The sequence below is a fragment of the Dama dama genome, chromosome 26 (assembly GCF_033118175.1).
Source record: "Dama dama isolate Ldn47 chromosome 26, ASM3311817v1, whole genome shotgun sequence".
NCBI classification, from domain to species: Eukaryota; Metazoa; Chordata; class Mammalia; order Artiodactyla; family Cervidae; genus Dama; species Dama dama.
In genome coordinates, this window is record NC_083706.1 from 29,701,142 (window position 1) to 29,717,115 (window position 15,974).

At 40.2% G+C, this 15,974-nt stretch overlaps 1 protein-coding gene across 1 annotated transcript in view; it reads left to right on the top strand.

Annotated features, from left to right (window-relative positions):
- The first annotated feature begins 13,342 nt into the window (after nt 1-13,342).
- PEX7 (peroxisomal biogenesis factor 7) overlaps nt 13,343-15,974 on the top strand; it is a 75,276-nt gene continuing 72,644 nt past the window's right edge. Inside the window, exons 1-2 of the mRNA XM_061129981.1 lie at nt 13,343-13,555; nt 15,315-15,372. Coding sequence (XP_060985964.1) covers nt 13,426-13,555; nt 15,315-15,372 — 188 coding nt within the window. The 5' untranslated portion in view covers nt 13,343-13,425. The remainder of the gene's footprint in view (nt 13,556-15,314; nt 15,373-15,974) is intronic.

Genomic DNA, 15,974 nt, shown 5'->3' on the forward strand with positions numbered 1-15,974 from the left:
TGATGCCCATCAGGATTTCCTGGGATCTGAGCTTTGTAACACTGTTACTTTGCTGAGTACTCAAGTGTCAGTCACAGGAAGGAGATCCTGCTTTTACCACCAGTTCTGCTACCCAGCATGAAAAGGATTAGATAAGAATAGTTGGTCACATAACTGGAAAATGAAAGCATTCCATGTTTGTTCCCAAACGAGCTGAGATATCTTTATCACACCATTATAGTCCTTTATAACTAAATGCAGAAATTATAGTTTTGTCACACATGCGTGGAGGTGATGCTGATTGCCTCATTTCCAAGTGTAGGTATTGCTCTGTTGAAAGGAGTCCATATTGAGCCAAAGGATGCAGTTTCAGTAAAGAGGAGCCATGAAAGTAATGTGCTTTGTGTCCTGTTGCTCACTTTTAGTCCTTTTTATTATTACAAATTTGTGGAGAAAAAAGAGAAAGTCTGAAATGTGGTTTTCCTCTGACAAATTTTCTCGTCTGTAGCCTCTGCAGATGCATGTTTGCAGCACTGCTAGTGTGATTGTGAAGCTCATTTCACAATGTATAATGTAACAAAACAGGTATAGATATATACATTTTCTATTTATCAAGTATACCAATTTAACAAGTATACCAATATCAAGTATACCAATAAAAAGTATACCAAGAAGAGTTCCTATACAGTGTGCATGACAGGCAGCAACGCTATGCCTTAGTCTTCCTGACTGTGCAGAATCTTAGAGATCAGCCTGTTTAATACCATAAACATTTTCAAATTTTTTTCCTGCATGAGCTCCATAAATGTCATGGTTTCATAAGTGCTTGTGCTCAGGCGCTAAATCGTGTCTGACTCTGCAACCCTATGGACTGTAGCTGCCAGGCTCCCCTGTCCACTGAATTTTCCAGGTGAGAATACCGGAGTGGGTTGCCATTTCCTTCTCCATCATAAGTGTTTAGTCAGAAGTTAATATCAACATCAGAGAATGAATGTAATCACACTGCCTTCATATAATTCCAGAATAAGAACAAATAAAATTAGAATTTCTGACTAGCCTTTGCTGCAGAATTATAAATGTGCAATTCCTGTTTGGCTTTTGAAACATTTAGATTAGTTTCTCCATTGCTGCTACAGTCTTCAAGACCTCCTAGCTAGAAATGATTGATCCACTGGAAATTTCCATTTTACATCAGAAGAAATAAAAATGTAGGGGAAGTATGGAATTGACATTAAAACAAATTGACATTAAAGCTCAGTATTCTTTGTTCCATAACTCATTTGCACTTAAAAAAGAAGTCTTCAAGTAATTAATTTTAAAAGTCACAGAGAATACGTTTCTAGTACTGGAGTTTTAGGCAGTCCTTAACTCTACTTTCATCCATACCTCTAGGAAACTAGACTCCACATTGGAGAGTTCCCGTGTGGGGCGGGATGCGAAGAGGGGGACAGAGAGATAGAGGAGAAGACAGATATTTCATAACTCCTGTTCCTTAATTTTCCAATTCAACTCAAGTTGTCAAACATTGATAGCAGGCTACTGTACATGGAGAATTCTTTAAAATTCTGGAGATAAAAACAAATTAGACCTGAACTTGACTTTTAAGTGCCTAAAATCCAGCATACGAGTGTGGTTTATTTATATGTAGGTCTAATTGTTTTTATCCTAGGAGAAGGAAATGGCAACCCACTCCAGTATTCTTGCCTGGAGAATCCCAGGGACGGGGGAGCCTGGTGAGCTGCTGTCTATGGGGTCGCACAGAGTCAGACACGACTGAAGTGACTTAGCAGCAGCAGAAAACCTAGTCTGTGAGATGAAATATTTTACAATGCTGTAGTCACGTATTGGTCAGGAAGGGTGGCTAATATCTCGGAGTCCCTTGGAATTTCTCCCACGATCAGGACCATCGGAAACGGTTCACCACAGCTGGAACCAGCTTCTGTGCTTTCCAGAACCACCACACTATTTTTAGCTTAGACCGGAAATCTTCCTGTACCACTCCTGGCCAAGGTTCCAAGCTGCTTTGTGCTTGCTCATTTCAATATTCAATTAACTTTTCTTTGGCCTTGCAGAAAACTCCAGAACGTTCCTAGTTTACTTTTTGCACTATTAAGGAAAATACAGTGAAGATTTAGGCTTGTTTGACCCTGCAGTCACGCCACACCAGTATCACTTGAATGCCTAAGTCAGGTACTAGGATATGCCAGTGAACATAACAGACAAAGATTCCTGCCCTCATGGAACACATACTCCAGTTATTACATATAATAAAAAATCCAAAATAATCGAGGCTGGAAAGAACATAACTTTTTTTCTCATATAAAATAAGCCCAGATTTAGTCACTCCAGGTCTCCATTGGTGGCTCCACTCTTGCTCAAGTTCTTGATTCCTTCACTGTTTTTTCTTCCCTCAGCCCGATCTCATAGCTTTGATCCTAAGAATCACCTCATGATCAGAAAATGGCTGATACAGTCCGGCCATCATATCCACATTCTAAGAGGCAGAAGGGCGGGGAGTGAAGGCAAAAGACCGTAACTTCATGCCAACCAGCTCTTTAAAAGTAGCTTTCCTAGAAGCCTCACCCAATTATGTCCAATTAGAGAAGTGATATCCACCAGGCGGGCTGGAAACTGTAGCTTTAAACATAGCCCATACGCACAGGCAACAATTTAGGGGGTTTGTTACCAGGGAAGAAGGAAAGAATGGATGTAGGATAAGCAACAATCTTTCTCACATATATCTTAATCTTCAACATAATGTGTGTGCATGTGTATATATTTATCTATAAATAGAGAGATGATAGCTAGGTAGGTAGGTAGATGGATAGAAAGATGTACAAGGAGAAATTTTAGAGCATCATAAGGGGGAATTATCACATGTATGTAGTGCTTTGCAGTTGTTGTAGGATGTTCAAGCTGGTTTTAGAAAAGGCAGAGGAACCAGAGATCAAATTGCCAACATCCAATGCACCATCGAAAAAGCAAGAGAGTTCCAGAAAAACATCTATTTCTGCTTTATTGACTATGCCAAAGCCTTTGACTGTGTGGATCACAATAAACTGTGAAAAATTCTCAAAGAGATGGGAATACCAGACCACTTGACCTGCCTTTTGAGAAAACCTGTATGCAGGTCAGGAAGCAACAGTTAGAATTGGACATGGAACAACAGACTGGTTCCAAACAGGAAAAGGAGTACATCAAGGCTGTATATTGTCACCCTGCTTATTTAACTTATATGCACAGTACATCATGAGAAATGCTGGGCTGGATGAAGCACAAGCTGGAATCAAGATTGCCGGGAGAAATATCAATAACCTCAGATATGCAGATGACCCCACCCTTGTGGCTGAAAGCAAAGATGAACTAAAAAGCCTCTTGATGAAAGTGAAAAAGGATAGTGAAAAAGTTGTCTTAAAGCTCAACATTCAGAAAACTAAGATCATGGCATCCGGTCCCATCACTTCATGGCAAATAGATGGGGAAACAGTGGCTGACTTTATTTTTCTGGGCTCCAAAATTACTGCAGATGGTGATTGCAGCCATGAAATTAAAAGACGCTTGTTCCTTGGAAGGAAAGTTATGACCAACCTAGACAGTATATTAAAAAGCAGAGACATTACTTTGCCAACAAAGGTTCATCTAGTCAAGGCTATGGTTTTTCCAGTGGTCAGAGATGTGAGAGTTGGACTGTGAAGAAAGCTGAGCGCTGAAGAATTGATGGTTTTGAACTGTGGTGTTGGAGAAGACTCTTGAGAGTCCCTTGGACTGCAAGGAGATCCAACCAGTCCATCCTAAAGGAAATCAGTCCTGGGTGTTCACTGGAAGGACTGATGCTGAAGCTGAAGCTCCAATATTTTGGCCACCTGATGTGGAGAGCGGACTCATTAGAAAAGACCCTGATGCTGGGAAAGATAGAGGGTAGGAGGAGGAGATGACAGAAGATGAGATGGCTGGATGGCATCGCCGACTCAATGGACATGGGTTTGGGTGGACTCCGGGAGTTGGTGATAGACAGGGAGGCCTGGCGTGCTGCGGTTCATGGGGTCGCAAAGAGTTGGACACAACTGAACGACTGAACTGAACTCTTGTAAAAAATCATATATATAAAACCTATCTTTAAATATTAGACTTCTACCTATCTTTAAGTTTTTACAATGCTGATAATCCCATGTCATTATTATTTAAGAAGTATCGGTTATGAGCTGTCACTCATTAATTGAATGAAATCCACTATTCTTAGTTCTCAAAATAATCTGCAAATTTTATTCCTTGTTCATAATCTCAATCAAAAAGATCTCAACTGATGTCCTAAATAAGAGAAGAAGAAAAAAAAAAAGAACTTCTCTGAGAGGTCCTGTATTTGGTTCAGGTTAAATAATGTGTCCTTAAATCTTTGGCCTCTTAATGATGTAGCGGGGAAGTGAGAGTGAAGTTAGTTTCTCCCTTCCTTTCCTCTTTACTGCACCTCTTTACTGTAGTCCCAGGAACGGAAGATACCCACGGCTCTAAAGCAGTGGGTTTAATGGTGAGAGCTCTGTGCAGGAGGATTACTCTCAGTTCTGGCTCAGTCAGGAAAGAGTTGACATCGTTTCTTTTGGCCGAAGTGTCCTAATTTGTAAAATGAAGGTGATTAAGTTCAATTACTGTTTCAGCATTTTATTTAACTGTTAGAATAATCACTAACGGAAGATACCCACGGCTCTAAAGCAGTGGGTTTAATGGTGAGAGCTCTGTGCAGGAGGATTACTCTCAGTTCTGGCTCAGTCAGGAAAGAGTTGACATTGTTTCTTTTGGCCGAAGTGTCCTAATTTGTAAAATGAAGGTGATTAAGTTCAATTACTGTTTCAGCATTTTATTTAACTGTTAGAATAATCACTAAATAATTTCTTGAAAAGATTCTGAATTTGTACTGTCTATCTTTCTCTTTCTCTCTCTTTTTTGTTTTAGAAACACTTTTGGTTGAAGACAGGCATATCTACAAAAGCAACAGCATATTTTCCAGATGTCTTGCTGGGGGGGGATATTCCTTCAATAGATATTAGTCTATTAGGCTGCTGTAACAAAATACTTCAGATTGAGTTGCTTGAACAACAGCCATTTATTTTCTCACAGTTCTAGAAGTCCATGATCAAGGTGCTGGCAAATTTAGTTTCTGGTGAGAAGTTCTCTTTCTGGCTTGTAAATGGCCACCCTCTTGCTGTACCCGCACACAGCTATTCCTCACTGTATGCACAGAAATAAAAGGACACTGATGTCTTTTCCTCTTCTTATAAGGACTCCAATCCTTTTGGATTAGGGCCCCACCTTTACAACTTCATTTAACCTTAATCACCTCTATAAAGGATCCATCACCAATTCTGGTCACATTAAGGGTTGGGGTTTCCACATAAAAACTGGTGTGGGGACAGGGGGAGACACAATTCAGACCACCACAATAGTAACACAGAGAGCAATGTTCTACCATCATTTCCTGATAATTGTAACACTGCAGTAGATGAAATACATAAGCTATACATTAGTTTAACGCTTCAAATAGCTTCCTCACTTGGGGCATAAATTATTCAAATTGGATAGCATGACTGACAACAAAACTGTATAATCATTCCATGTTCTCTCATTTAACCACTTGAAAAATTAAATACAAGCCTCCTTTCAAAGGGTACATGACCTTAGCTACCATTTAACACTTTTCAGAACTCATTTCTTCAGAGCAAAAGTCCACTACGAACACAAAGACAGTAATAATTAATAACAACACTAACACTATACATTTGTCTTCCTATTTTAAGCATTTAATTAACTTTTCCAAATTACTAAAAAGCCAAAAGAGAAAAAATCTAAACTTCACTGAGCACTTACTATTTGTTGGCATAATAATAGGCTCTGGGCATAATTATTCACCAAATCCTTACAGCAACCCTAAGGGCTGTTATTGTATCCATTTACAGAGAAGGAAACTGAAGTGAAGTGGCTTGTCCACAGTTGAACTGAGAGTGGTGGGACCTGGATTTCAACCCATATTTCCTTAGTTCCAAAGTGTTCTCAGCAATATTATTCTGGGTAAAACTGAATATACATAATTTCAAGGAGATTAAGAGACTTCTATATTATTAAAAAGCATGGGATAAAATTATGTGTGTTTATGGAATGGTCTACAAGATACACTGTGAGAATTTTTAACTGATATTTGCATATGGTAAAAAATTAAAAGATGAAAAAATATCCAGTGACTAGTAAGTCTTGATTACTAGTCCAGTGTCTTTTCCCTTGCTTTCCAGTGGCAACCACTATTATTAGTTTCCTTCTGTTTCTTTTCAAAGATATTCTATGAACTGAATAGCAGGACATGTACACACATACACATATTTTGAAGACACGAACGGTGGCATATTAAACGCTGTTTTTCACTTTGCTTTTTTTGGTAAACAGGATATTTCTGAGCAGGGGCACTGAAAAGTTAGAGTGAGAAGGAGACTGCTTCTGTGTATGTTGTAAAACATATATGCAAGAAAACGTGCATATTCTTAATATTTGGATGAAGATCTTAAAAACAAATAGTTAGATTTTAAAGAAAACTAATTCAAGGCCATTTTATATCTCTTTCTGTGGTATCTTTCTACATCTTGAGGAGAATGATTTTCAGCATCATTACTTTCTGAATTAAGCTTCGGGTTATAATGCTACCTAAAATCAACTCACATCTAATAGGAAATGTTATTCTGTTGTCTATGAAATATAGAATCCAAATTTTGGGATAACATGTGGCAACATCAAAGTAGTCTTACTTTGAATTAAAAAACCTTCATACAATAAGTTTTCTTTATGACAAGTCTTGGAGTCATGATAGTAAAAGATAAAAAGAATTAGAATCTACCACACTTATTTTACGTATAAGAGTACCAAAAAGTAAAGCAATATGTCCCAAAACGTAAAAGAGAATCTTGACATTCAGCCTACTGCTGTCTCCATTAATAATAATTATCCTTGTAAATATTTTATTCATTAAATTTGTCACAAAAAGGATATGATCCATACAATCCCCCAAAAAAAGAAAAAATAAGAAAAGCAATTACAACTGTTACAGATGATATTAGATGTGTGCCGTGTTCATATTTGGAAGTTAAATTCTAGAGATGAGCTACAATTTCTCGAAGTATTCAACCTTGAGGGAGAATTTGGAAGAGGACAGAGAGTTAGTTTGTGGGATAAGAAAGCAAAAGACTTTTCCTGCGTAGGGGGTAGCATTAAAGAACACCCAGAAAAGTTAGTGGGTGTAGGGAACAAAAGGATCTTTCAGAAGAAAGCTGTATGCAGCAATCCGTGTTAGTGAGATGAGAGAAGGGAGATTTTATTTTCTTTTATAGCTTTTTGAAAGTTTTCTCTCTGAAGGGTAGTGGAGAATAAAATTAAATTTTAAGGCCTTTTGATTTATTTAAGAACATTAATTGCCATTACAGTTCGTTTTTAATGCACTAGACTTCCTATAAAATTAAGACTATTTTTAGAGCCATTTTAGGTTCACAGCAAAACTGAGGGGAAAGTACAGGAATTCCTATACCTTCCTTGCCCTGCACATCCATTGTTTCTCCCACATCAACATCCCCACTAGGTTGATACCTTTGTTATAGTTGATGAACCTACAATAACACATCTTAGTCACCCCAAGTCCATAGTTTACATCAGGGTTCAGTCTTGGTTTTGTACATTCTGTTGGCTTGGACAAATGCATAATGACACGTATCCATCATTATGGAATCATACAGAATGTTTTCGCTGCCCTAAAAATCCCCTGTGCTCTGCCTGCTCATCTCTTCCAACCCCTTCCTCCTCTCCCGACCCAGCACCCACAGATCTTTTTATTGTCTCCATAATTTTGCTTTTCCAGAATGCCGTAGTTGGAAATCATACAATATATAGACTTTTCAGATTGTCTTTTTTCACTTAATAATATTTATATATAGTCCCTCCATGTCTTTTCAGGGCTTGATAGCTCATTTATTTTTAGTGTTGAGTAATATTCCATTGTCTGGATACACCACAGCTTATTTATCCATTCACCTATTGAAAAACATCTGGGTTGCTTTCAGGTTTTGGCAATTATAAATAAAGCTGATATAAACATCCCTGTGCAGGGTTTTGGGTGGACATAGGTTTTCAACTCCTGTGGGTAAATACCAAGGAGCACAACTGCTCGATTGTACAATAAGAGTATGTTTAGTTTTGTAAGAAACCACCAAACTGTCTTTCAAAGTATTGGTACAATTTTGCACTCCACCAGCAATGGATGAGAGTTCCTGCTGCTCCACAGTCTCACCAACATTTGGTGTTGTCAGAATTAGACACTTTGATCATTCTTATAGGTATGTAGGGGCTTCCCAGGCGGCGCCGGTGGTAAAGAACCTGCCTGCCGATGCACGAGATGCGAGAGATGTGGGTTCGATCCCTGAGTCAGGAAGATCCCCCGGAGAAGGAAATGGCAACCCACTCCAGTATTCTTCCCTGGAGAATTCCAGAGACAGAGGAGCCTGGTGGGTTACAGTCCACGGGGTCCCAAAGAGTCAGACACAACTGAAGCGACTTAGCACACACATAGGTGTGCTAAGTGTACATACACATAGGTATGTAGTGGTATCTCAGTTCTCTTAAAAAATCTCTAAGTCACATGGCTTCCAGATTCCTCATTGCTCTGCTTGCCCTTCTCAAGAAGCTCTATTTTATGAAGAAACTGAGACTCAAAGAGATAAATTATTGGCTTAAAAACATACTGTCAACATCTGCGCTAAAATGTGTATTAAGCATTATTTGCAATGAATTGATTCACAATGTAAAGAATTCACCTTCTTTTTTTTTTTTTTTACTGTGAATAATGCTGTACTTTAACAAATGTTACAGAGCCCGGGGGCTATGAGAAGAATGCCAGACAAAAATCTAAGATTCCTCTTTCACATGAAAGCATGCCTGCCTTTTTTAACAGTTTTGAAGTAAATCAGTGTTGTTTCTACTCCTCAGTTAATGAAAAGGGTCACTTTTGAAGAACACGCTATTTTCCTGAGCTAAGAAATCCAAGGCAGGTAATGAAGATACTAAATTTTCAAAGTCTGATATTCACATTTAAGATGATCTTGTATATTCCTTTTGTATTTGCTACAAAAGCTGAAGCCCAGGTGGCTAAAGGGTAAAGAATTTTCCTGCCAATGCAGGACATGCAGGAGATGTGGGTTTGATCCCTAGATCAGGAAGATTCCTCTGGAGGAGGGCAGGGCAACCCATTCCAGTATTCTTGCCTGGAAAATCCCATGGACAGAAGATCTTGGCAGTCCAGGGGGTCAAAAAGAGTCAGACATAACTTAGCAACAGTGCTAGCAAGCGCAAGCTGTTTCTTTACTTGATCTTATCTTTCTTAAGAATATGTAAACACATACACTGCATATTTGCCTGAGAGAATGAAATGTATGTAGTTACCTAGGTTTGTGTTCATTGTAAATGGTAAGATTTATGAGTTGCTGAATCAACCTTACCAAGAACCCGAGAAATGAGCAATTTTAATCTGTGATTCCTCCCTGAGGTCAGCTCTAGGTCATCATATTCTGAGTCTTTATGCCACTTAGTCATGATGGGAATTACAGTTGACCTGGATTTCCTCATTGACATTTCCACGTCATTAGCTCCATTTCATTCTAGACTTAAGCAGCAAGAAACTTCTGCTGTTCTTCTCAAATATGCCCTCAAATTTATGGAGTCAGAAGTCCCAGTCAAAAGTCACACCACAGACATTTCTGGCATATGATTCACCTACTGGGACTATGTAGGCACTACTAGTAAAGGAATTTTTCACAGGTCCCCAGGGTGTGCTTAACAAATTAGAACCAGTTCTTGCTAATTTAAACTCATTGGACACAGAAAAGTCTGAATTAGTAAAATCTTTAGTCACATCCTTAAGAAAACCTTTTAATTGTAATAATTTCAAACATAGAAAAAATCACAAAAATAATACATGAAATGCCCATATATCTTTTACCCAGATTATCAAATTTTTAACATTTTAAACCACACTTGTTTTATCTTTCTCTCTATTGTGCCTGTCTATATGCTTCATTTTTTTCCTGCACCATTTGAAGAGTTATTCCTTTATAATTCCCTTTAACTCTTTTTTTTAATTTATTTGTATTGGTTGGAGGCTAATTACTTCAGGATGGGGAACACATGTAAATCCATGGCTGATTCATGTCAGTGTATAATTCCCTTTAACTCTTATTACTACTTAAGTATTTCCTAAGAATAAGGGCATTCTCTTATACAACCAGAGAACAGTCATCAAATTTGGGACATGGACTGATACAACTGTTTTTATCTAACTATCATTTATATTTTTCAATTATTCCAATAAGGTGGGCACAACGGACAGCAACTCTATTTACCTCAGTCCTCTTTGCTGTACAGAATCTTAGAGATCAACCTGTTTAATACCAATGGGTGTGTGCTAAGTCGCTTCAGGCATGTCCAACTCTTTGTGACCCTATGTACTGCCAGGCTCCTTTGTCCATGAAATTTTTCAGGCATGCATACTGGAGTGGGTTGCCATTTCCTTCTCTAGGGGATCTTCCCTAACCAGGGATAGAACCTGTGTTTTCATGTCTCCTGCATTGGCAGGCAGGTTCTTCACCACTAGCACCACCTGGGAAGCCCGTTAAATACCTATAAATGTTTTCATTTTTTTCTTCCCTGAGCTCCAGAAACATCATACTTTCATAAGCAGTCAATCTGAAATTAATATCAACATTAGAGAATGACTGTAACCACACTGCATTCATATAATCCCAGCCTAAAAACAAAGAAAATTAGAATTTCAGGCTGGCCTTTCCTGCAGAATTATAAATGTGCAATTCCTGTTTGGTTTTTGAAATATTTAGATCAGTTTCTCTAACCCTGTTATAGTTTTCAAGACCACCTAGGTAGAAATGATTGATTCAGTTGAAACTTTTCCATTTTACATAGGAAGAAACAAGAATCTAGGCAAAGTTTATTACTGAAAACTATAGGGCGAATTGAAATCAAACCTCAGTAATTTTTGTCCTATAGCCTACTTGTGTTTAAAAGAGGAATCTTTAAATATTAATCAATTAAAAAACTCACTGGTAATACATTTCTAGCATTGGAATTTCAGGCAGTTCTTAACAGGAAAACCAGGTCATTGGTTGATTAGAGGTAGGGGTAGCTTTGAATGAAAAGAGGCACAAGAGAACTTTCCGGTTAGCTAGGCTTGGAAAATACCCTAGTAGGTTAGACTCTAGTTAACTAGTTTTCCCTGAGAGCAGGTCTTATTAAGTCATATTTAAAAATGGTTCCTTTTCTACTCCTTCTGCAGAAGATGTTTTGTTTTGTTTTTTCCTTCTGATATTTACTAGGAGAACCTGGCTGCCCTCCTAGGAGTAAATCTCACAATACTGTAGAGTGTAACTCTCTCCCATTAGCATAATCTTTGTTTACATTCTTATCTTTTGCTGGAACTATTGCTAAAGTCTTTTAACTGGCCTTCCTATCCCCAATCACTGTCCTCCAGTTTTGTGCTGCGAGAAGATCTTATAAAATGAAACTTGGTCATTTAATTTCTCGCTTAAGAAACGATGGTTACCCATTGTTTAAATTACAATATTAGTCAAATTCCCTTGGTATGACACACAAGAGTCTTCATGACACAACACAACTCCACCCAATACTCTTCACTATACCTCTTCCACGCGGCCAGGCTGATTGATGGCAGCTATAGTCTCCTGTAGATCACGCTGTTTTAGGTCTCTTGTTGTTCCTGCTCCTGTAATGACCTCCATCTCCTTGTCCATTTAAAGGAAACCTTATCATCAACCCGCCTGCGAATGCTGGAGATGTAAGAGACTCCGGTTGGATTCCTGGGGCGGGAAGATCCTCTGGAGGAGGAAATGGCAACCCACTCCAGTATTCTTGCCTGGAGAATCCCATGGACAGCAGAACCTGGCGGGCTACAGTCCATGGTGTCACAGAGTTAGGCGTGACTGAAGCAACTTAGCGCTTATCATTATTTACACAAATATTACTTGCTTTCTGAAGCTTTTCCTCCTGTACCCCATCCTCCAACACTGACAATTAGTTTTATATAAAAAAATAGCCCCTATATACTCCTCATAGCACCTACAGTATTTTGGTTACACTTAACTAATGACATGGGACTGTATTTTCTTGCTTTGGAATCCCCAGTGCCTAGCATTGCACCTGGTGTATATTTTAAAGTGGCCATATGACTGGGTTTGTACTTGTTGACCTGGTTTAATTATTAACTGCACTCTCTTCCACTCTCAAAAGGGGCTTATTGGCAGATAAGTACTATATGGCCACTCTCCATATGGTATAGATCTTCCCTGGTGGCTCAGCGGTAAAGAATTTGCCTGCAATTCAGGAGCCACAGGTTCGATCCCTGGGCCCGGAAAGATCCCCCGCAGAAGGGCATGGCAACCCACTCCAGTATTCTTGACTGGAGAATCCCAGGGACAGAAGAGCCTGGTGGGCAAAAGTCCACAGTGTCGCAGAGTCAGATATGACTGAAGCGACTTAGCACACTATATTGGTATGTGAAGTGAAAGTCACTCAGTCATGTCTGACTCTTTGCTACCCCACCAGGCTCCTTTGTCCATGGGGATTCTCCAGGCCAGAATAGTGGAGTGGGTAGCCTTTCCTTTCTCCAGGGGATCTTCACAACCCAGGGATCGAACCCAGGTCTCCCGCATTGCAGGCGTATTCTTTACCAGCTGAGCCACAAGGGAAACCCTATAGGGTGTATGCCTGGTAAATATTTGAATGGATGAATGAGCCTTCGTTTTTCTTAATCAGCTCCAACATCTGAGCAGTTAATTCTATACAACAAATATAATGAGAATTAAAAAATTTTTTTAAGTTAGTTGCTAATGATGTCTCTTTCCTGAGCTTCACGCCTGTGGATTTAACTATGCCTTAAGTTTCCCTGAGGAACAAATCACTCAGTAGCCTTTCGGACTCGCGGCATGGTTTCAGACTTTGCTATAACTTGTCTCATTTTGTAATCATCAACCACATTCCCTGATGCCAGTTTTTCAAAAGATCAACGAATTAATAAGAGCCAGATAGCCCGCGGTGGAGGCTGAGATGTAAAAACAAAAGGTGTCAGAATCACCACTTAATCCTTGAAAAACTACCTTCAGGTTTAATTCATTACAGCCGGCGTCAAGCGTTTGTTTTGCCCAAAACAAGTATGGCCTCCATCAGAGTCGATTCCCTTTCCCTTGGGGACCAATCGAAATCTAGCATTCAGGGCACCCGGTGTCCTCACTTCCGCCTTGGCTGCTAGAGTCTAACTCCGGTAGCGAGTCCCGACGGTCCGCCTTCCATTCGGAGCGGCTTCGGCGGCCGAAGCGGCGAGGGCCGGAGGCAGCGGGCGGGATGAGCGCGACGCCCGGCGGAGGGGTACGGACGCTGCGGGTGCCCGGCCGCCACGGCTACGCCGCCGAGTTCTCCCCGTACCTGCCGGGCCGACTGGCCTGCGCCGCCTCGCAGCACTACGGCATCGCGGGTGAGGCCGGGTGGCGGCCAGCCTCCGGGGCGAGGGCGGGTTCCAGCCAAGCTCCGGCTCCTCCCCGTGGTCGGAAATCACTTCCGACTGTAGACGGCGCCGCGAAAGAACGCCAGGGGTAGCCAAGGAGTTGGCTGGCTTCCTGACCGCTTTTGTCCAGTGTGCGGAGTTGGTCTAGAGTAGAGTGCCTCACCTTTCCGCTTACTGTGCGGAAGCAGGATGTGGAAGGTGCCTAATAACCGTAGTCCTTACTGTTAAAAAGCGCACCAGTTCCTTCGCCCGCATGACACACACCCCGCCGGGTACGAGTGGCTCTGCGGAGAGCTGGCTGAACCCGTGTGGCTCCTCCTACCGGTCCGACCGGACCCACAGCACTTGGAAGACGGTCTGCAGGATCACTCAGTACCGGCTAATTGGACCACATTCACCACAGGCTGTGCGTCCTAAGGATGCACCCTGTTCAGTTCAGTTCAGTCGCTCAGTCGCGTCAGACTTTTTGCGAACCCCATGGACTCCCGCATGCCAGGCCTCCCTCTCCATCCCCAGCTCCAGGAGCTTGCTCAAACTCATGTCCATCCAGTCGGTGATGCCATCCAACCATCTCATCCTCTGTCGTCCCCTTCTCCTCCTGCCTTCAATCTTTCCCAGCATCAGGGTCTTTTCCAAGGAGTGAGTTCTTCGCATCAGGTGGCCACAGTATTGGAGCTTCAGCTTCAGCATCAGTCCTTCCAATGAACAGAGGCTAGGAGTTTCCCCGCAAGAACCAGCAAGAAATTCATCAAGCGCTGAGTCCTTTGTTGTCTCGGGAGGAATACAGATATATACAGGCAGTTAGAGGCTCAAGTTAATTGTCTCTGGTTGAAAGGAAGGATTCCTTTCTTGATTTTGGACTTTCTTTTAATTCATTTCCTAGCTATTGTTTACACACTGAAATTCTATGAAACAATTCATTGAATAATATCAGATCGCGATAGTTTTTTTTTTTTTGGTAGAATCATAGTTGGAAAAAAGTGATTTCTGCAGCTCAGAAAGAGAGAAATATTTGCTGTTTATGTTTTCACTATTAACTTTTAGTGGTTGCAAATTCAGATTTACAATACTTGCCCACCTTTAAGGTTGAAGACTCGTGAGTTTGTAATGATATTTTAAATTAAATCCTTAAAAATCTCTCTGAAAGGAGTTGGTATTTTTTTTAAGTCAATCGTGTATAAATAGAGCTTTTTTTCCCCCCGTGTAACAAATATCTTTTTAAAATACACTGATCCTTCAGTAAAATAATTCCTCTTTGGTAAGTAATGGTATATTGTGTTCAGCACTTTACTGCCAAGTATGTGGTAAAATCCACCAGGTATTTGTTTTAAAATCACACACAATGTATTTTAGGTTTTTTGTGGAGGCAGTGTGATGTATTATAGTAGAAGGTGCAGTCCCTGGTGTCTATAAGCCTGAGTTTTCTCACCTGTGAATAGGAATGATCACACATGTTTGGGAGGTTTGTGTGCATGTCATCCTGGCCATAGAGGATGCACTTAAATCTCTCTCCCCTGTTGAGCTGTGTCTGGAATCCAAGCTTCGGTGAGATAGTAAATTTAATATTTAATTAATGAAGTACAATGTAGAGAGACAGAAATGGAGAACACAGTCCTGATCATTTTGTTTATGTGGTCTCAAGAAACTTTAGGGAGAAATTTGTGACTGTAGTATTGTTCTCCGTTATTGATACCCCTTTGCCTTGACCTCAACTTTTTTTCTCCTTTAGGCAGTGGAACTCTGCTAATATTGGATCAACATGAATCTGGGCTTAGGCTTTTTAGAAGGTAAGATGGTTCTATTAAAATTATATGTATTCTCTGTTGCTTTTGGTTTTGAATCTTTGTGATCAGTAAGATGTTTTAATTTGCAATATAAAAGAGCTTTCAGGATTTGCATAGTGTAGAACTGATTTTTGCCATTAAGTTGTGATTATGTCACTTCTAAATCTCTTGTTCAGTGTTCACTTATCAATGATAAAACTTAGACATACAAAAATGTGAGCTAGTTGGTGTCCTGTTTGACATTCCTATCTTTGCTGTCTTTTTTTTTTTTTTTTTGGCTGCATGAGTCTTAGTTGTGGCACACAGGATATTTGTTGTGTCACGCGGAATCTTTTGTTGTGGTGTGTGGCCTTAGTTGCCCAGGGCCTGTGGGATCTTAGTTCCCAGACCTGCATCCTCTGCATTGCAAGGTGGATTCTTAACCACTGGACCACAAAGTCACCTTTGTGTCTTAGTGTAGGTTAGCTTTACTCATTCAGGGACTAATTATCACCTCTTTCCCTTTCTTCATTCTTTAATGAATGGTACTTTTCTTACCTATGTGACTGTTAGACTCATTAACACCTCCATCAGAGTTAGTCAAGGGGGGAGAAAGGAAAGGAAAT